General features: G+C 50.8%; 1 protein-coding gene and 1 pseudogene across 2 annotated transcripts; both read left to right on the top strand.

Moving 5' to 3' along the window:
• Positions 1-1,379: 1,379 nt before the first annotated feature.
• TTC22 (tetratricopeptide repeat domain 22) lies at positions 1,380-23,017 on the top strand. Of its 2 annotated transcripts, none has more exons than XM_039887225.1 (7): positions 1,380-2,272; positions 15,480-15,535; positions 15,715-15,830; positions 16,490-16,608; positions 18,179-18,340; positions 20,056-20,208; positions 20,734-23,017. In XM_039887225.1, exons 1-7 carry the CDS (start codon positions 1,706-1,708, stop codon positions 21,268-21,270), a joined length of 1,710 nt encoding a protein of 569 aa, XP_039743159.1. In that variant the 5' UTR covers positions 1,380-1,705; the 3' UTR covers positions 21,271-23,017. The 2 variants fall into 2 exon arrangements, with proteins under 2 accessions (XP_039743159.1, XP_039743164.1); XM_039887230.1 differs by having other exon boundaries at positions 20,819-21,160.
• LOC120581308 (uncharacterized) lies at positions 16,881-16,996 on the top strand (annotated as a pseudogene).
• Positions 23,018-23,437: the final 420 nt, after the last annotated feature.

The raw sequence follows: 23,437 nt of genomic DNA, 5'->3' as shown, positions 1-23,437 counted from the left end.
GAATATATATACAAATGCAATATTATTCAGCCTTAAAAAGGAAATTCTGACACATGCTACAACATGGATGAACCTTGACAAATGATGTTCATTGAAATAATCCAGACACAAAAAGACAAACATATTATTCCACTCATATGAAGTACCTAAAGTAATCAAGTTAATAGAGACAGAAGTAGAATGGTGCTTACCAGGAGCTGGGGAAGGGAGGAATGAGGAGTTATTTTTTAATGGGTACAGAGTTTCTGTTTGGAAAGATGAAAAAGTTCTGGAGATGGATAGTGGTAATTGCTGTACAACAATGTGAGTATACTTAATACTACTGAACTGCACACTTAAAAATGGTCAAAATAGTATATTTTATACTAAGTATATGTCATCATAATTTAAAAAAAAAAACCTCTCTGAGACTCCATCCCTGATCCTCCCAAGCAAGTCAAAGCCCATGTGTCATCTCATGATCACCAGCGATTCATAGTGACAATTTTTTATTAAAAAGTATTAAATTTATATTTTAAAATTACATTTGAAAAATAGCACCAGAATGCTGTTTTAATTTACTTCTTTATTGTTCAAGTCAAATATTTTTTAACAAGTTTACTAATTGGCTCTATTTCCTCTTTTGAAAACGTTGGTCTATTTTTCAAAAAGATGGAGCAACAGAGTGTCAGGAGCCCCAGTGGAATAATGGGCAGGAGGAACTCTAAGTCCAGACTTGTTAAAAAAGAAAAAAAAAAGCTAAGCACTGAGGGACAAGCAGCCTCGCAGCAGGGAGCACAGCCCAGCCTTCTAGAGTGTAGGGGACCCATGCCCTTCAAGGCCACAGGTGGAGATGCAGGATGGGCTAGGAAACAAGGGGGAGGAATGACAGTTATCCAGAGTGACACATGCCAGGTTTACTCATGATATCAACCCTGCCCCTGGGGAAGAGGATGTTACCCTTATGTCAAGTCTGAAGTGTGAAATTATGAGGATCACACATTATTTGCAACGGAGAATCCACATTAGAACCAGCACCCGGAGCCCCTTAGTCTTTCCACCAGGGACAACTGCAGGGCAGAGAGGAGGCAGAGAAATCCCAAATGGGAAGCCTGATCAACAATGGCCAAAGAGCAGGCGGGTAGTGTCCCCCTGTTCAGAGGAAGAACAATGAGGAATTGCGGTGAGGGTGAGACAGCACCAGGAGTGAGCGTGGCTTCTGTAGGCAGCTGGAAGTGCCAGTTCTGACTCTCCTAGTCAGCGAGCTCTAGGCGGGAGGGTGGAGCAGTGTCTATGGAGGAAGAGCTTGGCTGGGTTCCAGACCTGCTTGGGCCCATCTCAGTTCTGTGACTTCAGCAAGTCCTTTTCCTCCTGAACCTCAGTTTCCTCAGCAGAGAAAGTAAAAACACGCCTTTTGTCATGCACCAGGATTTACGAGCCCCTCATTTGGCAATGCACCTGTTTGTCTGGCACACCTGGTTGTGCAATGCAGGTGTCTAAGAGCCGCTGAGCAGCGAAAGCGGAAACACCCACAGGGCGCACCCTGGGCCGACGCTGGGACCCACCCACAGGCTGGAGGCGCTCCGGGACCAGGAGGTGGCTGCGCCCTGGGCCCCTGAACGTTGACCTTCGCCTCCCGCTCGGGGCTCACTTCGGGAGGCGCTCCATCCACGGCCCTCCGCAGCCTCCAGGGTTAGGGCGAGGCCCCGGGAGCAGCAGGGCAGACATGGCGGAGCCTGAGACCGCGGCCGAGGACCTGGACGCCCTCATTGACGATCTGGACTACCTCCCGGGCCACTTCCACCTGGAGATGCAGCTGAACTTCGAGCCGCGCTCTCCAGCCTCGCTCCGCGCCCGAGACCTGAAGCTGCAGCTGGACGGCCTGCGGCAGGAGCTCGAGCTAGTGTCCGCCCCGCAGCGCTCCGCCGTGCGCCACCTCCTGGGCGCCTTCACCTTCTACCTAGAGGAGCTGGACGAGGCCCGTGAGCGCTTCCTCGAGGTGGTCGGCGAGGACCCCGGCAACCTTAATGCCTGGGCCAATCTGGCGCATGTGTACGGGCAGCTGGGGCAGGAGGAAGAGGAGGAGGCGTGCGCCGGGAGGCTGGCCGGCCTCATGGGCCTGGCGGCTGACCCCGAGGCCACAGGCGACTCCCAGCTCCGCGCTGCGCGTTGCCTGGCCGAGCAGGGCTATGCACACGGCTTCGACGTGGGCTGTGCCAGCCCGCAGGAACGCGCGCGGGTGCTTGCGGCAGGCATCACGCTCTACGACAAGGCGCTGAGCTATGGGCAGCAGGTGGGTAACCCCTCCCCGGGCTGGGGTCGTGGCCCCTAACGTCTGCAGGGACGCCCCCACACTCTCATACTTTCTACACCCTGGCCCTTTGGCTCCCTTTCCAATGTGCCTCTCCTCTCCAACCCCTTCTTGGATCCCAGACCAAGTCTAGCTTTAGTCTGCTGGGCTAGCTAGGGAAGGACCTGCTTTCCAGCCAGGCAACTTGCTTAGGTTTCTCTTCTGGCAACACCACAAACTCAACCTGGCCAACTCATCCCTCTCACCTTCTCCTCCCAGCAAGTGCTTGTCCACGTGCCTGTGCACACCCACCTAAGTAAAAGGCACAACTAGACATCCCTCCAGAAATCTGAGCGGCATTCCTACTTTCTCTCTCAGACGCATCCCCATTCATTCAGACCCCAAATCCTGTCCATTCTGCCGCCTTGTTTCTCTGAAGTCTATCTCCACCTCTCCAGCCTCCCTCTGTCAGCCCAGCCTCTATCATTCCCTGCCTGGACCAGTGTAGTTTCTATCATCCTGCCTGGGTTACTGCCCTCTGGCTTGACCCTTCTGCCTCATCCTCCACCCTGTCATGTCGCACAATCTTATTGGTCATGTCCCTCAGCTGCTTATAACCCTCAGTGACTCCCTACCACCTAGCAGATAAGTCCAAGGCTCTACGTAGGCATTTGAGGCCCTCTCTGATCTCTGCCCTCCCCCTGTCATATTCGCCTTTCCAGCCAGGCTTTTCCCATGTTCTACTGCCCTTTGTTCCACCTGGGCAGGGTTCAGTTCCTCATTGGCTGTGGCCAGGGACCTCCCTTGGGTCCTTGCCACATGGACATCCCATCATTTTTGCTACATTCTATTCAGTAGAAGTGAATTGGTAGGTCTAAGCCACAGGGCACTAATACCAGGAGGTGGAGGTCCCTGAGGACCATCTCAAAGGCAACCTGCCTTGGATGACAGAGGAATGATGTAGAGGGCATTGTCCTCCTGTTACAGAAGTGGAAACCTCAGTTCAGCGAGGTACCATGACTTCTTTGTGGAGGCACAGCACAGGCAGGGTTCAGCTGATAATGATGACATTTCATAATGGTTTAGATTTGTGATATTTAAATAACAACAAGCCTTCACACAGGGCTTCATTTACAAAGCTTCTGCACACCCCTTTGGAGACTTTTCCACCAAAGCCTATGGCTTCAGAGAGGAAATATGGAGTCCAGACTTCAGGGGGTATGGGTGGAGGGCACAGACTTGACTTAAGGGGAGCAGTACTGTGTGTAGTTTAAGACAATAGACTCCGGGTCAGATGGTCCAGGTCCAAATCCCAACTCCTCCAAGCTCTCTCACTTCTAATTGGTCCTTAGCATCTCTGAGCTTCCATTTCCCTCTCTGCAAAATGGAGAGACTAATAGTACTTATGTCCTCAGCTTCTTCATCTGTAAAATGGGGATGTTCTCATCTGGTTGATGACATAACTAAAAGCTGATATTTGGAAAGCACCTGGAATCAGGCCTGCACTGAGACAGCAGGATCACAGACGACCCCTGCCTCTCCCGGCCTGAGAGTCACCTCCGCCCCATGCTGGGTATAGCTGCAGCCATCGAATGGGGCCAACAGGGACCCAGGTCTTCTGTTTCAAAGCCTGAGCCTGAGGCCCTGAGTGCCAGCTGCCCTCCGTGGAAGGCCTGGCAGGCGTCATGTGTATTGAGCATGGTCACGGCAGCAGAGTGGGGCGTAAAGAGCCTCGGACTGGGAGCGAGGAGGCCCACAATGAGGCTTTCTCCTATCTGGGCTATGGTTTCCCCATCTGTGAAAGGGGAACAGGGAATGGGACTAGGTGGTCTCCAAGGTCCCTTTCTGCTTTCAGGGGGAAGGTTTCGTGGAGGAGGTGAGCAGGGAGGCAGAGGTTTGGGTGTAGGGATGGAATGGCGGCCGGCCTCTCCCTTCCTGCAGCCAAGCAGCCCAGCCATCGTGAAGGCCACCTGCTCAGTGAGTGACCTCCCAGAGGAGAGAATGTCAAGCAGGGCACTGCCCAGTGCTCCAGGGAGGAAGCTGATTGCATCAGGTGGGAGGTGGCCACCAGGTTCTGTGCTATGTCTTTGGGCCTGGCCCAGCTGCTGCTCGCCAGGTCTGGACAGAGCAGCTGTTGTCAGCCCACCATCACAATTCCCAGGAGAAACTGGAGATTTAGAGCCTCCCCCTACATTTTATCATCTGAGGATTAGAAGAGATCGTGCTTATAAAGTAGCTGGCACAGAGTAGGTGCTCAAGAAATAGCTGCAGTTAGGCTAATGATGATGATTTCATTATAATTAGAGTCAGGAGGCTTCAGTTTGAGTCCCCAGCTCTCTTATTATTTTGCTGTGTGGCTATGGACAAGTCACTTATTGTCTCTAGCCTTGGCATCTGCCTCATGAACTTTATAATGGAGATCTCTGCCTCAGTTTACTGTGATTATCCAATTGAAACATAGGGTGAAAGTTTTGACCCTATGTTTCAATTGGATAATCACAGTAAACTAGGCCATGTCTGAGAAGCATATACTCAGTATCTGAACATTTATTGAGTATCTACTATGTGCCAGGCCCTATCTTGAAGAAGCTTAAAGACAAAGGAAGGAGGAAACATTTTTTCCTGGGCCCCTCGCCTGGGAGCAGGAGATGAAGGGACAAATCAGAGAAGTGCCTACAACTGGCTGAGGTCACAGGCATTCATTACATGGCCTGTGCCATGTGACAGTCATCTCTGAGTGCTGTACACCAGAGACCATCCTTTCTGAACTGAAAACAGGCTCCCAGACACTGACAAAAGATGCGTGCTTTGGGGACATCAGGACCAGTGTTGGAGTCAGCAATGACTTGGAGAGTCTAGGTCCTGGGGACAGAGTGGCAGTGACTGAGTTTCAGAGAAGGAATACTTCCTTTTAGCACAAGTGACTGAGGGAGGTCTGGGAGAGGCAGGAGTGGACTGGCAGTAAGGAGGTAAGAGCATGCCCAGCAGAGGGCCTGTCGGGGGTCCTGCAGAGCCTGAGACCTTTGGTGACAGCTGCACTAGAACAGGGGATGAGGCCTGGAAAGAGGGCAGCCAGAGCTTCATGGGGAAGAGCACATAATGGCCCTGAAGAACTACTATGTGGTCTCTGAAGTTTGGTTCCTGCCCTCATCTTTAGTTTTATTCCTCTTAGTTCCCTTGAACCTTACTCTAAACTACTTAGCCTTCTCCAAACATGATGTGCTGTTTCATACCTCCCTGTGTAGCTACTGTTCCCTCTGCCTAGAAAGCAGACTCCATCCATCAAAACCCAGCTCAAATCTCACTTCCCCCTTGAAGCCTTCCTTCATACAACATACAACTTCATACAATAATATTTATGAATGTCTTCTGTGGGTGCCTTCCGGACTTTATCTTAGTCCTCACAAGAACTCTCTAGTCCCATTTTACAGATGTGGGAACTGAGGCATAGCTAGGCTAAGTACCTTGCCCACGGCAGCAGAGTGGGGCGTAAAGAGCCTCAGACTGGGAGCGAGGAGGCCCACAATGAGGCTTTCCACAGAGCTAGCATGTGGAAGTTGAATCCACTCTACTCTGCCTGACTTCAAAGCCTTTGCTCTTTCCGGAATGGTCAGAAAAGTGGGGGTGTGATAAATGTAGTGCAGATGGCTGGTGGGGTGTTGAGAGACCCCTCACAGACCACCTCCTGGAAATCTAGGGTGGAGGAGGTGTCAAGAGAGAAGGTGGGTAGCCGTGAATCGGCAGTCAGGTGGGGAAGGATGAGTGCAGAGATGAAGTCAGAGTTGGGGCTGGGGAAGGACAAAGTGGGACAGCGGAGCAGCAGCTGTGAGACTCCCAAGCGATAGGGTCACCACCTGCAGGAGCACAGCTGGGGTGGGCAGCCAGAGATCTGGCTGACCCTGTACTGCAAGGGATTTTCCATCTTCATGGGGCTGGAACTGTCTCAGACAGGGGAGAGCCCTTGGAGCTCAAAAGATAAAGAGCAGCTAAAGAACCAATGAATAGTGGCTCATCTGCTAACGAAAATTATGAGAAAACATTATAGAAGTTAATAATTCAACCCATAACCCAAAAATAAGCAGAGCGTTTGTGTGGGCGAGTGTCTGTGACTTCCTTTCTCAGCTCTTCACTCCCTCCCTTTCCTCTTTCTCAAGTTACAAAAATATGATGAAGCAGATTGCTTTCATCTGTCAGTCCTCCCCTCCTCCCATTACCCCCCACCCCAACCCCACCCCACCCACAGTCACAGATGGATTCTTGGTGGCAAATCTCAAGGTTGAATGGGTATTAAGATCATACTCTTTGGAATTAGATCAGGTTAAAATTCTGCCTCCATCACCAGGTGTCTACAGGCGAGTCATTTCACTTCTCTAAGTCTCATTTTCCTCATCTGCTAAATGAGATTCTAACATCTGTCTCACAGGGTTGCTGTGAGGAATAAGGGAGAGAACACGAAAGGCTCCAGGCAGGATACAGATCACGTGAGGGGCCCATTGCTCCTCCCTGCCCGCCCCCTGACCCCACCGTGCTTTGCTGTTGCTTTTTAATAGAACCATTCCCAGCCTCTGGCTTTTCTCCAAGGAATCTGCCCCCTAGAGGTTAATCTCTCTATCGTCTTCCCTCACCAAGTGTCCAGCACAGAACTGGACCTGGACACACCAGAGGAGTTTATGACTATTGTTAAATTTAATTGAATTGAATAACTGAATTTTAAGCCTTAAAATCCCTATTATTTTTGTAAATAAGTTAATTCGAACTTATATTTCTCGAAAAAAGGGACATTCCCCATCCCAAGCTAACTCAGTTATTTGAGTTTCTTCCCCTTTTCCGGGCATATCGGTGGGTTAACGCATGCATTGCTTGCTGCACACTTGCAGGTCCTGCACCCTGCTCACAGCCCGGGGCAGGCCCTGGTGACAACGAGGATCGTTGCTGCCGCAGACGTGGCTAATCTCAGCCTGTGCCCCAGCACTGAGCTCAGAATTCTATGTTCATTGGTGCATTTGATTTTTATTCAAACCTCACAGACACACTGCCAGTTGGGTATTGTGATTCCCCATTGTACCAAGTTCATAACAAGCTCAGGGAAGGAACTGACTTGCCTAGAGTGACCCTTTGTACTAGATTTCACTCTGCCAGCAGGGGCAGGAGAGGAGGTAGGCAGTGCTGGTAGGCCAGCCTCACAAAGGTGTGAGATGTTCCAATCAATTGCCACACCCAGCAGGTGGGGACCTAGCAGGAAGGCCAAGGGCGTGGCCCATCAGTAATCTCAGGGGCCCCAACCCCCCCATGCACAGAGACACACACGCACGCACGCACGCACGCACGAACACTTCTTTCCACATGCCCCCTTCTCTCTCCCTCGACCTTCCTTTCTCTCTCTCCCTACTTCCCCCAGACACCGGCAACTCTGGTACACTGTGTAAGGCACATGCAGGTGTGACCTCAGTCAGCGTGTCAGTGTGGGAGTGCGGGCCGCAGGGGAATCCCTGCTCTGCCGGCCATGCCCTGCATGACCTAGGCCAGTTGCTTAACCTCTGAATATCCATGTCCTTCTCTGTGGAATGAGAACAGTCACATCAGCCTGACAGGGCTACAGAAGGATTAATTGGTGTCACAGAGGGAAGGCCAGGCCCCAGCAAGCATCAATGGACACAGGTGTCTTGTCCTTATCCCCTGATGTGGCTGCCAGGACCAAGGACACACAGGAGCCCCAGACTCTTCTTCTAAGTGAGCCCCTGCTCCCCTCTCTGCCTCCCTCTGCCTTTCTTGCAGTTTCCCTTATCCTGACCCAGAACCAGCCTTGGGAAAAGAGCAATGACTTTGAGGAAGACCCCACTCGGAGTCAGGGGCCAGGATTTGGGTTCCTGACTGTGGGACAGTGGGCAAGTCACCTCCCTTCCCTGGGCCTCCATTTCTTCCTGTGTCAAACGAGGGGGCTAGACTAAGGTGGTGGTTGAGATGATTTCAAGGACAGAAAAAACTTTGAGAAGCAGAGAAATGAGGAAAGGAACAAACATCTTGGCAGAAGAAAATGCACAAATATACATCTAGAGCTGGGAAACCACAGCTTGAGGAATGTGGGGGATGGTATTTTGAGTACTTAAGAGTTTATCTCCAATTTTGGGGATCAGAGGCAGGGTTTATCCTCCCATGGTGCTTGCAAAAACACACACACACACACACACACACACACACACACACACACCCCTCCACAAATCTGAGTGGTTTGATTTGGTTCAGCTAGAGAAGGAGATGGATGACCGCTAGATGATGAGCTGTGCACTCGTGTGCTTTTCCTAGATTGTCTCACTTGCTCCTCATGGAAATGCTAGGAAATCAGAACTGGTCTTAACCTCATTCTACAGATGAGCAAACTGAGGCTCAGAGAGCTCGAGTGACTTCCCTAAGGGCATACAGCCATGAGTGGCTGGCAGGAACTGAACTGGGGTCTCTCAGACATAAAGCCCAGATTAAGGGATAACTTCCCTGAGGTTCTGGCTCCAGCCTTCTCATGGCCTTGATGCCACTCACATTTGCGTATCAGCACCTTCTGAGTTTTCTGGTGGCTTCTCTCCCTACTTACCTGGCAAGTTCGGGAACTAGATCTCCCCTCCGCATTGATATAGGACCCGAGAGTCAAAGCTGCCTTTAGCATCATCTGGCCCAACTGCCTCTTTTACAGAAAAAAAGAAAGTATGTTAAGGGCACACACAGCATGGACCTATGGGAGGAGCTGAGCAAACTCAGGCATAACTATTATAACTACAGAGGGCAAGATACTTCTTCAGACCTCTACCGGTGCTAGAGTTGAATTTGGACTCGGGACAGGACAGGGTCCCTTTTCTCTAGGGACAGTGGAATAGAGAAGCTGCTCGATGCAGTCCTGCAAGTTTGAGGAACAAGTGAAAAGCAAAGATGACCCACAGGGCCTGCATTTGCACAACAGACCTAAGACCAAAAAGGGAGTGACACACAAGGAACTGCAGTCAATTTGCTCAAATCTTAAGTTCACACTGAACCATCCAGGGAACCCAAAAAAGGGACACACTGGTGACTTACTTCCATGGCATAACACACAGCCTTCAAGTCTCCTCCACCCAGTCAAATTGAGCACCCCGCTAACAGGCCTGTGACACAGGCAGGCCAAGTGGATCATCCCTGTTTATAGATGCAGAAGCTGAGACCCAGGCTGGGCCAGTGGCCTTTCTAGGATCTCTGAAGGCGGTAGAGGCAAGGGTGGGTCTCCAATCCCATCCGTTTACTCCCCACACCCGCTGAGGAAGGAACTGAGCTGGGGAGGAGAAAGCCGCTGCCCTTGCCTTCCTGTACATGGCACCACAGGTGGCAGGGCCGGCCCAGGTGGGGTAGGGGCAGGGCTTAGTATTCGGAGCAGGGAGACTGCTCTGTGTCATTACAGAGGACATTCCGGTTGTGCAGGAAGAATATATTCCTGAGGCCTGCCACCTTGCTACTTTTCTTTCTGCAGTGTCAGCCTTCACACGGTCAGCGTGATGAGGTGGAAAGAATGAGGGCGTTGGAGGGAGGCAGATCTGAACTTGAATCCTGGCACTTCCGCCCTGAGCTGTGGGGCTGGGCTGGTCCACAGCTTTTTTCTTAGCCTCTGTTTCCTTGCCAGTAAAAGGAGGAAGATGCATTTACTACCTTCTCAGACTGTTATAAGGATTCAGTGCCATGATGCGCTAAATTGCCCAGTGGATAGTCAATGCTCAAGAAATCTTCATTCTCTTTCCTTCTTCTCATTCCCCCTCCCCTGAGAGAAAATTAGTCAGCTCTCAGGAACTGACTCGCAAATGTAGAAAACAGCGTCATCAGGGGCAAAGTTCAAATTGCAAGGCAAATATTTTCCTTAAGAACTAACGAAGTCTCTGTATAACTTGTTCAGATGCACAAAGAATCGTAAGCCATTGCTATATACTAAAAGATCTTCTATGGAAATCCTTTAAAATAACCAAGACCCCAACATTTCCTTCTTTGGGGGCCACCTTTTGAAATAAATGGAATGGCTAAGATCCATCCTTGTGCCTCCAAGTTAACAAAACCTTCTCTGAAATGGCTTATTCTAATCCTACTAGTCTCTGCAAGTTCTACCAGGTCACCCACCTTTGTCACCTAGAGGATCACAATTTCTGATGCTTTGGCTCACTTAAAAGAGATCCACTGGCCAGCCTGTTTTGACTCGGCTCCCCGCAGTGTGGTACAGTGAGAGCCTAGTGCAGTGGTTCTTAAACAAGGGCCTGCTGAATTTCTGATTCAGCAAGTCAAGAATCTGCTCTTGTATCAAATTCCCAGGTGATACTGATGCTGCTGGTCCGGGGACCACATTTTGAGAACCACTAGTCTAGGGTAGTTGGGTGCAGGGACTTTGGGGCTTAGCTACTGAGTCCCCAGTTCTGCTACCTTCTAGCTGTGCCACTCTGGGCCACAGTTGCCTCATCCGTAAAGTCAGGATAATCGTAGTCTCTACCTCGTAAGTAACCCGAGAGAGAGTCGAATGTGTTAACGCATGCAAACTATGTGCCTGGTACGTAGCAAGTTCTCAATAAAATTTGCTATTATTGGAGCATTTGAGATCTTGCTCCCTGGCATATGTTGTCAGTTTGGCTCAAATAAACTCTTATAAAAATTCTTTAAAATTTTTATTTTTGCTATTCTTAGTGTAGTAAAAAAAAAAAAGCACCATTTCCAGGATTCAGTCCAGGCTTTTTCACTGTGTGACTTTGAGGACATCATCTCACCTCAGTTTTTCCATCTGTACTAAGAGGGTAATGCTAAGCCACTTTGCATTCCACACGGGATGTTCTGAGGATCACATGGATCTGTGGGAGTGCACTTTGTAAACGATAAGCACTGTACAAACACTTACAGCTAGGTGTTGTGGGAAAAAACATGAACCGGAAGTTAGAGAAACCTGGCCTGAAATATCAGGTTAAGTAGGCAAATCTCTGCCTCTTCAAGGCTCGGTTTCCCCATCTCTAACATGAGGGAAATAATAGTGAGGGCCTCAGAGGGGCTGAGAAATGTCCTGAGAACCCCTCAAGCAAGAGGTTAGTACCAACATCTAAGGATTTCACTCCAGGGTCAGTGCTGGAGCCTGGGCCTTGCCCAGTCCCCTCCCAAAGATCTGCCGCTGGAGCAGCAGCCTAATTTGAGACCCCTCCAGCCGACTCACACGCTGGCCAGACCCCTCTTGTAGAACCCCCAGCTCACAGGGTCATGATGAGGACGAAATGAGAAAAAGAGTGGAGCGTCCTGCCCAGATCCCACACCAGGCAGGCCTTAAGCAAACACGCCGTTTCTGGCAGAGGTCCTTTCAGCCCCTCTTAGGCTGCCTCCAAACATCTTGCCTCTGGGAGCCATCAACTCGGAAAGTGAATTCCTTGCCGTGTAAGAGGTTTCACAGCAACTTTATTCTCCTGGAGAGAGGTAGAACAGCCCCTCCCTCCTCCAGGAGGGGAGGGAGCAGTCAGAGGCCTGTTTAATTTAATTTAACGCACTGTGGCTTGCCAGGTTGCCCCTGGTAACAGCTTCAGCTGCTGCTTCGGTTACAACCAGAAGGATTTTTAAAGAGACAGCCATTTTAGGGCCAAAATTGTGCAGCAGAGTGAACAGCCTCTACCAGCTTCATCACAGGAGTAGAGGATTAAACCTCAGGCACAGCAAGGCTTCAGACCAGATCTGTTCTATATATGCAACCCTATAAGCCCTCCAGCAAATGTAACTCTTAAGCAGGAATCTGAGGAGGGACTATGTTTGAGGTTTGTCATATAGATGTCAGTCAGCTAGCCACTTTTCCGAAAATCAGTTTTAGTCTTCAAGTGGATGGGGAAGAGAGTAAACTCTTTGGAGTTGCCCCTGCCATTCAAACATACTGCCACCAGGTGGTAGGTCGTATTGCTTGCTTAGTTCAAACCATAACCAGACTCTTAGAGTGGTGGTGAAACCACTAGGTTTTAAGCCGATACTAACTACTGGGTGATTGTTGGTTAAGTTGCTTCACTTCTGTGGTCTTAGTGTACTCAGAGATATAATAAAGAGATAGATCAAGATAACTGAGTGTTGCGGACAAGGGTTGGAGCTAGGACAATGAAGCCATGAGTTTAAGTCCCAGCTCTGTCGTGTATTAACTGTGTGATTTGGGGCACATAATTTAATTTCTTGCAGCCTGAATACCAGACAAGAGAGTAGCTATGAACCAGGGAGAGCCCTGGGGACACCACATTACTCTCCAACCTTGGGGACCTGTGGAGGAGAGAAAGGTGCTGGGGACCCTAGGAGATCTGAGGCCGTAGGAGCACAGCAGGGGGTGGGGAGTGGGGTTAGGCAGGATGCCTCTGAACTCCTGGGGCCTGAGGGCCTGAGACCTCATTGTCTCATAGGGAACCGAAAGAGGTCACAGTGGACAGAGCAGCCTCCTAGACACCCCTAACTCTGTTCAGCTTTAACCCAAACCAGGAGAAAGAGGGCAAACATTAATAGAACGAGTGCTCCAAGCTGGGCACTGCTTCACAATGCCTGTGAGACCTGTATTATTATCCCCCTATGCAGATGGAGAAGCAGCCCTGAGGGGTAACTCATCCACCCAGGGCCAGCCACCTGAGCCTCTGCTGTTTGCATTACAGCCACCACGTCTCTATGCCTGCTCTCGCTGGTGGCTATACCTCCTTGTCAGGAGCCTCAGAGAGGAAACAGGCTCTATCTCTCCCTACCATGACTCGGTTTGGCCAGCCTCAAAGTGGGCATGGGGTCAGAGGTCATGAGATCATGCCCACGAGCTGCCAAAGAACCTGAGACACACATGCCTTCAGTCTTTCCATGGTCAGGCACTGACGTTATGTCCAGGTCTTCAGCCAGCTTGGCCCACAGTAGTTGTCCCATGAATCTGAATTCCTTTCCCTTGTCCCAGGTCCTGTGTAGGTGCAGCAGGTAAGGTTATCCAGCAGCTTACCCCAGTCTTTTGCTTTAGCCAGTGTTCCTCATTGAGCTCTCAAGGATACCCTTTAACCCCTGGGACCTGCCGTTCTCCCCTCTGGACAGCTCTGTTCCCAGCTAAAACCGCCCACACATATTCCCACCTAAGTAACAGAATTACTCTCCAAGGCGATGTGAATATAAAAACACGTTGGATCTTGGCATTGGATCTATGGCTCCTTGCTGCCCTGCTGCCCCGCAGATGAGCTACAAATCCTGAGCCTGGCACTCAAGAGCCCCTCTTGGTACACCCCTACTGGCTCATCCCTCAACTCCTTACAGCTGGGGTTCCGGCCACTTGGGGCTGCATGCAGCTGCCAACATACTATGTTTACTTTTGCATATGATGTCCCCTCCATGTGGAATGCCTTCTGTTACTGTATCCACTGGGGTGGTTCCTACTTGTCCTTGAGAACCTTGCTCCAGCTTGTCCTTCTCTGGAAACCTTGGCATACCCCTGGATCATGTAGAGTACCTCCTCCCATACCCCTGGCGTTCCTTTACTCTGTGTCTTTGGTGCTGACTTTCCTGCCAGACAGGAAGCTCCTAAAAGTAAGGCCTGCCTTTCCTCTCCTGTCCCCACTACCCAGCCTGGGCCACACAGGAAGATACTTGGGGAATCGTGGCTGAGAAATGCAATTTGTGGTGTCTCTTTTGGTTGTCTGGCATGGGCCTGGGCTCACTCAGTGGGATCTGACTCTCAGGTCCCCTTCCTCTCTTCCTCCTTCCAAGCTCGTCCATGGCTGCCCTAGCACAGCTGCAACATAACTTGCTGGTGTTAGCTCAGCCCACACCCCATTTACACACACCATGCTCCACGCTCACCACATCTCCATGCTGAGCCTTCCATCTAGAATTCTCTTGTCCCCCCATCCCGCCCTCTGAAATGCCACCGCTATTCAAGACCCACCTTACAGCCCATCCTCTGCAAGAGCTCAGAATCTTCTGGCTGGGATGGCCTTTCCATCCTGCCACATTTGTCTGCATCCCTTTCAGGGCCCTGATCAAACTTTGTCTCCTATTATAGTTATTGGCAACCCAGTGTGGTGATGGGAGCATGGGCTTTGGAGCCTAATAAAAGGGGTTCGAATCCCAGCTCTGACACTCACATGCTGTGTTAGCTTGGCGAGTCACTTTACCTCTATGAGCCTCAACGTGTTTCTCTGTAAAATGGGGATGACATCTACCTCATAAGTTGTTGTGAAATTGGGATGATGAGTGTCAAGATCCCGGCACGAGGCAGGCACTTAGTCAACCCCTATTATTTATGCCTGGCTCTGTTTCCCCAGCCAGGCTGTGAGCCCATTTGGGCCAGGGTGCAGATCCCATTCTGTTCCACATCCCCACAGCACCCAACACGGGGCTTCATACTGTAGATGCCCAGAAATGCTGGTTGGACTGAATGCATTCACCCTGGCTACTGAGAGTGGGTGGAGGGATGATGGGGATCCTAGGCTGAGGAGGCAGCATTGGGGCGGGCGGGGGGCGGGGGCTGCTGAGAGCAGAATCAACCCTGGAGATCATCGGAGGGAGATGAATGCAGAGGGAGGGGCCGGAGCCCGAAGCAGAGCTGCTGATATGCACTAGGGGTTTTATTGGTTTTCATTAAAATTCCTTCTCGAGGCAGGAGCAGCTACTCCCATAAATAATGGCATAAATATTTTATCTGGTGCCCAAGTCGGTCTAAATGCACAGGAAGGTTGGCAAGAATAACAATGGGAAACAGCTCAGGGGGGTCCTGGGTTTTGGTTGAAATCACTCAGCATGCTAAAGGGGCTTTCTCAGGAAGGTGGGAGCTGAAGGGTGGTACCAAAGGGGAGAAGTGGGTGGATGGTGGGGGAAAGAGAAGGTGGCCAGTGGAGTGTGGGCTCCAGTGTGGGGGGATGCAGAGCACAGGTAGGGAGCCAGGGGAGGGGAGCTTAGCTTGGGGAGCAAGACAGGAGGGGAGGGAATGTATCCCACACTCACACTGTGTTGGCCTCCTCACATGGGGCATTCCCACAGGTTATCGCGTCAAATCCTCTGTGGTCAGAGAAGTGAAGTGACTTGCCCAAGGCCACCTGCCCAGTCAATGACAGAGCCAGGACTATACCAAGGGTGTTAAGGCCAAAGCCCTTGTACTGACTGCTTCTCAGGGTTTGTAGAAAGCATAGGAACATATGAACCACGGCCTGAGCCCCTCAATAACAGTAGAACGGGCCATTCTCTGCTTCCCTAGATCCCAATGGAGGAGAAAAGAGGCTGGTACTTCACCATGGCAACGCTCTTCATCAGGTCAGGCTGGGAAGGGGGAGCACAAAATGCGGGGGGAGGTGTGGCCTGGAACCCATCTCTATGGCAAGGGCTCCCCGAGTTCCCCTCCCTGCCATTGGCCTGGGGAGGGGAGGACTTACAGCATGCTGGGGACAGCTAGAAGGGGATACCTACCAGCTGCATCCTCTTCTCGGCCACAGACTAGATGGCATCTTCCTGGAGCTGGACACTGAGGAGCAGAAGAGGCTGCCTGCCTTCAACCGCACACTGGCCCTGCTCCGGCAAGTTCTCAAGTCCTCCGACCCCCACCACCGAGGTAGGGACCTTGGGGACGGGTGGGAGACGAGCCTCTCCCTGCACCTGTCTCTATTGTTGTCCCCTCCTCTAGTACGGCCTCCCTTTTGGGGACCTTGTTTCTCTCTCTCTCACCCTCTGTCTCATATACTCGCTTGTTCATCTCAAGGAGCTCACACGCCTTGCACAGGTGAATACACCGATCACAAATTACTGAAACTGCGTATATCCAAGTGTGTGCCTCGAGGCCTAGAATGTAAGAGAGCTTCCTCCATCCGGCCTCTCATCCCCACTTTCTGGGTGGGAATGAAGGCTGTGCTGGAGAGGAGCCAAGTCATTTTTTTGCAGGGCCACACAGCTAGGACAGGGACTAGGACTTCAGGGTTGGCGAAGAGTCAGAGTCAAAGGAGCTGTGCACCTTCAGGGAGGTCCCCTAAGTGACGCAGTAAACACAGATTAAGCACTGCCGTGTATTCGTCCATGCACTCACATGTCCCCTCTTTCTACCTTGTTTCTCTTGGTTGGACCCTGGGTGGCCTTCCATGGTTTCATGCCGCTGACTCTCCCTCTGTCTTTCTGGGGCTGACACCTTGGGGGAGCTGGCCCCCTCCCTCCTCTTGGCTCCCCTCCCTCTCTCCTCCTTGCTGCTTCCTAGAGACCTTCTCTTACCCTTCACCCCAGCTCTGGCCTGGTGCTACCTCGGGATGCTGCTAGAGAGGAAGGATACCTTCTCTACCACCCCCATGGGTGTCCACGACTGCGGGTACTCAGGGACCGACCCCCTGGACTGCTTTGGCAAGGTACGTGTCCCCATCCACACCCACTCTCCAAACTGGGACAGAGCCTGACACCCCAGCCTCCTCTCCTGAAACTCACTACTTCTCTGGGTGTCACCCTCCACTCCCCGCCGCCCCGCCGCCCCTTGTGTGCCCACCAGGAAGTGCCCTCACTCCAGACCTTTCTCTTCATCCAAAACAAAAGTGCAGACGTGGTTCCATAGTACAGTGGTTAGCATGTCTGCTTTACACGCACAATGTCCTGGGTTCACACCCCAGTGGAGCCACGGTCCATGGTCTACGGCCATGCCACCCTGAAGAAACCCGATGTCTGATCTCGGAAGCTAAGCAGGGTTGCACCTGGTTAGTACTTGCATGGGAGACCACCTAGGAAGACCAGATGCTGTAGGCATAAATAATAACAAATTTTTTTTAAAAAAAAGTGCAACCTAATCTTTAGTCCTCTTTGCCTAAGAATCAGACCCTCCCCAGGCCCAGTCTGGCCACCACCTGTCTCCAGATTTGTCTTCTAATCTACACACCATTTCCCAGATATACCCTCAGGCATAGCCCCAGCAGGCTTTGGTTTGCATTTTCCCTTCCCACGTGCAATGGCCTAGTGGAAAGAGGATGAGTGGTTGTAGCTGGCTCTGCCCACAGGCCATGTGCCCCTAAGGCAAATCACTTTCATCTCCCAGCCTCCTCATCTGTTAATTATGTGATCTGCCTACCTTCTAGGAGATTGAGCGACTCAAGGGAGGTGGCAGACAAACTATTCACTGTAAACTGGAAAGTAATATTCAATCCTTATTCTTGGCACCTTGTTTATGTGGCCGTTTTCACATTCAGTTCAGTTTTGAAGTCCTTCTTGAACGCTGGGGACCCTGTGATATTCATTTACTTCACCTGTGCACTCAGCACAGTGCCCTGCGTGGGGCACGTCCCTAATGTTTACTGGTGGGTGATGGGTAATTTCTTAATGAGAGATCTTAAAATAGAGCAGAGTATAAACAGTGGTTCATGAGTCTTCTGAGAACTGTGTCCAATCTAACGAACACAGTGCCTTTGCCCCTCCTCAAGAACTTACTCTGTGCCAGGGCTGGGCCCACCATTTCAGAGGCAGCAACAAACACAGAACAGACAGCCATCAGTACCGATTGGACACACAGGGCAGACAGCCATCAGTACTAGGGGGTAAGTGGGCCCAGGCAGAAACACTGCACTGCATAAGTACGGGGGATGTAGGGGCTGATTCTGGGCCTTCCTCCCACCTGCCCCAGGAAAATGGGGAGCAGGCACTAGATGTGTCTGAGGAAGAGGGGTCTGGAGGAATTCACTGGATGTGACCCGTTGAACATGGCAGAGAGCATGGCAGTGAGTCGAGTTCGTGAGAATTAAGAACCAGTGAGTTGTACCTCAAAGTGTTGGGCTGCATGATAAGACTGAGCTTACTGGTAGGTGGATATCGGGACTAAGAGCATTGAAGTGACATGGCTCTATCCAGAGATGGGGTTCCTGGAAGTCAGGCATCATTTATCCAGTTCTTACAAACAACCAGACAAATGGTTCACTCTTACCCTCCTCCCTTACCCAGGCCATCGAGATTGCCAAGGACCAACCCCCCATCCTGAATCGCCTGGCCAAAATCTTCCACTTCCTAGGAAAGCAGGATATGGCCATTGGCACCTGCAACATGGCTCTGGATGTCCTACGAGATCCAGAGCTCAACTGGCAGGCATACTGCACAAGGGCCAAGGTGAGTCAACCTCTAATTCCAGCTCCTCCTGCCATCAGACACCAGAGAACAAGGGCCAGGAGCCAAGACCCTATTGCCAGAGCCCAAAGGTAATGGAGCATTTGCGGCAGAAAGGAGCTTAGGAGTCATCAAGGCACACAGTTTGTGTTCTATACAATTGTAGAGTGAAAGAATGAAGGAGCCTCCCGTCCACTGCAGGCCTCCCTTCTACAATGACCTGGTCAATGACCTGGTCAATGACCTGCAGCCTCTTCTTGATTAGTACCCAGTGCAGTCACACTGACCTGGGTTGAAATCTGACCTCTCCACTCGTCACTCCAGGACTGGGGCAAACCACGTACCCCTCCAAACCTCCGTTTCCAAATCTGGAAGATATGGATAACAACACCTGTCTTAAAAGTTGTCAGAAGACTAAGTAAAGTAACATCTAACACACATCCCTCTGCCCACCCCTCGCTCAGCTCCCTCTCTTCCAGCCACCCTGGCCTCTTTGCTGTTCCTGAGGCAAGATCTCCCCTCAGGACCTCTGCCTAGAATGCTCTTCTCCCAGATGTCCTATTGGCTTCCTCCCTCCCTTCCTAAGGTCTTGATGAAAAGGAGCTTTGAGCACCATCTTAGTGAAAATGCCAACTTCTCATCAACATTTTATGTCCTCTTTTCTTGGTCTACTTTTTCTCCTTAGCACTTATCACTCTCTAATATTCTATTTGCTTATGTATTATAAAATATAAGCTCCACGGGGGCAGGGAATGTTGTCATTTTGCTCTTTAGTGTACCTTCAGTGCCTGGCACAATGCCTGGCACATAGCAGGCACTCGATGAATATTTGTTGAATGAATGAATGAACGAACGAACTCATGTACTAGGTCCTGGCTAGACTATGTTCTCTCAATCGTCATGGTAACTCCTTAAGGAAGATATGAGTGTACTGATTTTTCAGATGTGGAAAATGAGGCTCACAGAGGTTGAGAAACCACCTGCAACTCACATGCTAATAAGGGGGGAGGGGTTGGAATTTAGCCAAGTCCAACTGGCAATAAAACCAGAGCTTCCATCTCCAATCCCTCACCTCATGATGCTCTCTTAGTGTGGGGAAAAAGGGAGGAAGTGGGGGTGAAAGCGAGGGTCTGGATTCATTTGTAATTTGATGCCTGTAAGTTGGAGCCACCTGCCATTCTTCCCAAACTGCCTGCTTACTTGTACTCTCACAAAATCGGCAAAATAACCCCCTCCCCTAATCACCTTGATTCCTTCACCCTATTTATTTTTTTATCGCACTTATTACCACTCGAAATGGTACTGTTTACTTGTTGTTCATGATTATCTCCCTACTGGAATGTTAAGTTCCACCAGGGCAGTGACTTCATCTGTCTTATCACCATTGCACCCCGAGTACCTAGTGCAGGGCCTGGCATATGGTAAGCACTCAAAAGATATTTGTTGAACGAACTGGTGAATGGATGAAGGGCTTTTACTTCATCTAACCCCCTCGTTGTACAGGCAGGGTAAAACTAAAGCCCTAAAAGGGGAGTGGCTAGCTCAGTTTGGCACAGGACTAGGACCTAGGACTCCTGGGTCTCAGTTTCAGGGGTTTTCTGCTGCACCACAGAACCTCTCTGAGTTGCTGTTAAGAAAAAGACTGACTTCCTTTAGGGTAGAAAGAAGGATGGGGGTCCTTGCTTGGAGCATCGTCACTGAGCTGACTCTGTGGGCAGGTCCACATCAGAGCCTACTTACACGACCTGGAGCGGGCCAAGATGGGGCTCGGAGGCATGCCTGACAGGAATCACCTGGCCTGCGCCAAGGCTGACCTCGAGGAAGTGGTCAAGGTGTGCCCAGGCCTCAAGATCTACCTGGACATCGGCCAGGTAAGGCAGTCTCTTGACTTGGTTAGCCCATGACTTAGTAAGAACCTATTTACTATCTGCCAGACCAGGCCTGGGAACTGAGGACATAGGGAGGAATACGGGGGCATGGCCCTGCCCCATGACGGTACCTACCTTCTGTAGCCATGGTGAGGATTAAATGAGACGATACATGTACAGCTTTTAGAACAAGGCCTTGATCTTTCTTAGTACTCAGAAAGTATGGGCCATCATTCTTTATCCAGAGGAGATGATTACCAAGAGGTGACAAGATCATAATTTTACACGAGAAACTGATGCCCAGAAATTGCCTGGCTCAATGTTATGTGGCCAAGAGTGGTGGGGCTGGAAGGAGTACTGTTTCTCTTTTTCTAGGGGAAGGAGACCAAAATTTGCCGTGAATAATTGTCAAAGGAGGGAGGTTGGGAATGAACGAATTATATTTTTTAAAAAGCAAGTGTGGGAACAGAATGATCAGGAAGCAGCCACGACTGGGGAAGAAAGGCTCACCCCATCGCCCCACCCCAGGTCTACTACTACATGGGCGTAGATGCGGTGCAAGAGATGCTGGCAGTGGACGAGGCCGCGCTGAACCAGGCTCTGGTCTTCCTAGCCAAGGCCGGCGAGTCGGAGCTGGGTGCCATGCTGCCTGAGCTGCAGCTGCTGCGTGGCAAGTGCTTACGCATCAAGGGCGAGGAGGCCAACGCGGCTGCCTGCTTCAAGCGTGCGGTGGAGCTGGACGACACAGGCTCCAGCCACACCGAGGGCTTCGGCTGCCTGCTCGAGGCTCTGCTGGCGCAGTGGAGCCAGGCGCAGCTGAGCGACGGCGAGCTGGGCCGCGAGGTGGACGCCTGGCTGCGCTGCGCCCAGGGCAAGTACCCGGCAGCGCGCCTGCGCCAGGAGCTGCAGCGAGTGTGGCGCGGTCACACGGAGGAAGTGCTGGGGCTGGCCCGGGCCTTGGTGGCCCAGGGCCGCCCGGCGCTGGTGCGGCTGCTCTTTGAGACCATGGAACGCGATGGCGAGGGCTCGGGAGCTCCGCGGGGCCGCCGCGCATTCTCCTTCTGAGGGACGTTGAGGCCCTGTCCACAGCTGATTACCAGGTCTGGGCGCTGGAAATGGCCCTGCTATCAGCTGGCTGGTGAGTGGAGCCAATAAGATTCTCTTTCTGGAATCGGAATGAGGACCTTGAGACAGTAGGGCAGTTTGACATGCCCACTGAGAAAGAAGGATCTGATTCGGGAGAGCAAGGGAGGCTGGGTGCAGACCCAAGAGACCCCTGGGAAACTGCCGATTGAAGGCCAGAAATGTGCAGAGAAAATAAGATGTCTGTGCGTCTCCTGAGAAATACAGAAGATAACTGCCACCGTTGTGGAGGTTTTCTAGCTTCCAGTGCGACTCTGAGGCCTGACTGCCTGTCTTTGAATTCCATGAGCCACACTCTATCCTTATAATAAATCCCTCTTTTCTTAAATTGACTGGAACGGGTCTTGGGTCCTGCAGCCAGAATAGCCATGGCTAGAGCAGAGGGCAAAGCTGCACAGTGAGCAGGTAACGGGCAAGCCTATGGTCTACACCTGTGTGCCCAGAGCTCTTTCCTACCTGGCTAGCAGCCTTCCAGCAAGCTTCATCCGTGCTCAGCATGGGCTGCACGGCCCTCAGACAACCTGGAATAAAGCCCATCACTAGAACCTTTGTTTGGCTTACCTGTTCTGGGAACCCAGGTGCCCCACCCATCAGGAAATGCCATCTGCGCTCAGTCTTGAACCTTTTACAGGAGAATGAAGAAAACGTTGGAATTTTACACTCTTGGAATCATAGTCATAGAATCTTAGATGTAGAATTTTATTGTTAAAGACTTAGACTCTGATTGCCATCAAATCTTAGAATGGCCATCCTGGATTCGTGTGGCCCTACCTATAAGAACTAACTTAACCTAAAATTCCAGATTAAGCTCTTGCCGGACTCCACAAAAGCTAGTTATTCATAGCTGCAATGGCAAGACCCCATAATGGTTTGTGATTTATTTTGCATATATTTTATTCTTTCTTTAAAGAGTTATACTCACTGCTTTGCTCATATCCCTGATCCTCAGGCATTAACCAGGGATAGGCCAGCACCCCTGCATTGCTTCTCACATCTCCAATGGCAGATGGAGAACGGACTGAGAAGTGCAGTCCATAGAGATCACACACTCCAACCCTCTCATTGTGCAGATGGGAAGACTGAGAGCCCTCGAAGGGAAGTGGCTTGCCCAGGATCACACTTCCTAGCCTCCCTTCCCTTGTATCTCAAACTTACTGTCAGCGTTTTTCAGGTTTGGAAAAATACCAATAAACTGATTAACACTAAAGCATTAGTGTTTTTGTGTCACCTGTCACACAGGGCGCTGATATCCATTGGGATAATATTCTAAGTCTAATGGTGGCAATCCAAGCACCTGTGAAACCTGAGCTTTGAGGCCACTCTGAGACTTCCAGATTCTACCTCTTGGCTCATTATGGCTCACTACTGTGGGCAGTGACAGTCTCTCCCTCCTCCCTCTCACCTCCATTGCAGCTGAATCAGGAGGCGACTCGACAGCAAGTTGCACACAGATCCCTGTCCACTTCTCCCCTTATCCCTTCTCCACCCACGACTGTGACCTGTGACATTCCTTAGGACAGGAAACCATCTCTTTCTTCACCTGCTTCCCCAAACAGACAAATTAAATTCATGGCAGTCTGCTGGCAAAATTGAGAAGCTAGTGAAGTTTGCTTCCCAGGCTTCCCGATTTGTTTCCTTCCTTGCTTTTCCCATTCCCAAGGTCACGCATTTCTCCCTGAATTGCCTCCTCCTGTTAAACTTTTTAAATAAACTTTCTTTCTGATAATCTCATTCACACTAATCATATACATGACTAACAAACACCTGCTGTAGCTTCTCTCCGGCTATTGACCAAAAGCCAAAAAGAGATAGGAAACCCCGTTTCCAGGACTGCCTCCTATGTCCTAGGCACTTCATACTTGTAATTCTCTCCACAGCCCTGGGGAGTAGCGTTATCATGCTCATTTTACAGGTGAGGACACTGAGACACTGACCAAGGTCACAGATAAGGATGAGAAGAGCCAGGATTTGCATCAGACCTACCCAATTCTGTGCTGCCTGCTAAAACAGTCCTTCCTGGGAGATGTGTCATCTATGGTCTAGAATTGGGTTGGTGATCACCAACTCAACCTGTTCCTTTGCCCTGTCC

The sequence above is a fragment of the Pteropus medius genome, unplaced genomic scaffold (assembly GCF_902729225.1).
Source record: "Pteropus medius unplaced genomic scaffold, Ma_sr-lr_union100, whole genome shotgun sequence".
In the NCBI taxonomy this organism is placed as follows: Eukaryota; Metazoa; Chordata; class Mammalia; order Chiroptera; family Pteropodidae; genus Pteropus; species Pteropus medius.
Note: the sequence above shows the minus strand (reverse complement) of the source record. Positions and strands in the feature narration are given on the sequence as shown.

Bases quoted from the DNA above. Each gene is read 5' to 3' on its own strand.
- TTC22 (XM_039887225.1), top strand. From the start codon at position 1,706: ATGGCGGAGCCTGAGACCGCGGCCGAGGACCTGGACGCCCTCATTGAC. The intron at 2,273-15,479 runs GTGGGTAACCCC...CTGCTTCCCTAG, and splicing joins CGCTGAGCTATGGGCAGCAG to ATCCCAATGGAGGAGAAAAG. The intron at 15,831-16,489 runs GTAGGGACCTTG...CCTTCACCCCAG, and splicing joins CTCCGACCCCCACCACCGAG to CTCTGGCCTGGTGCTACCTC.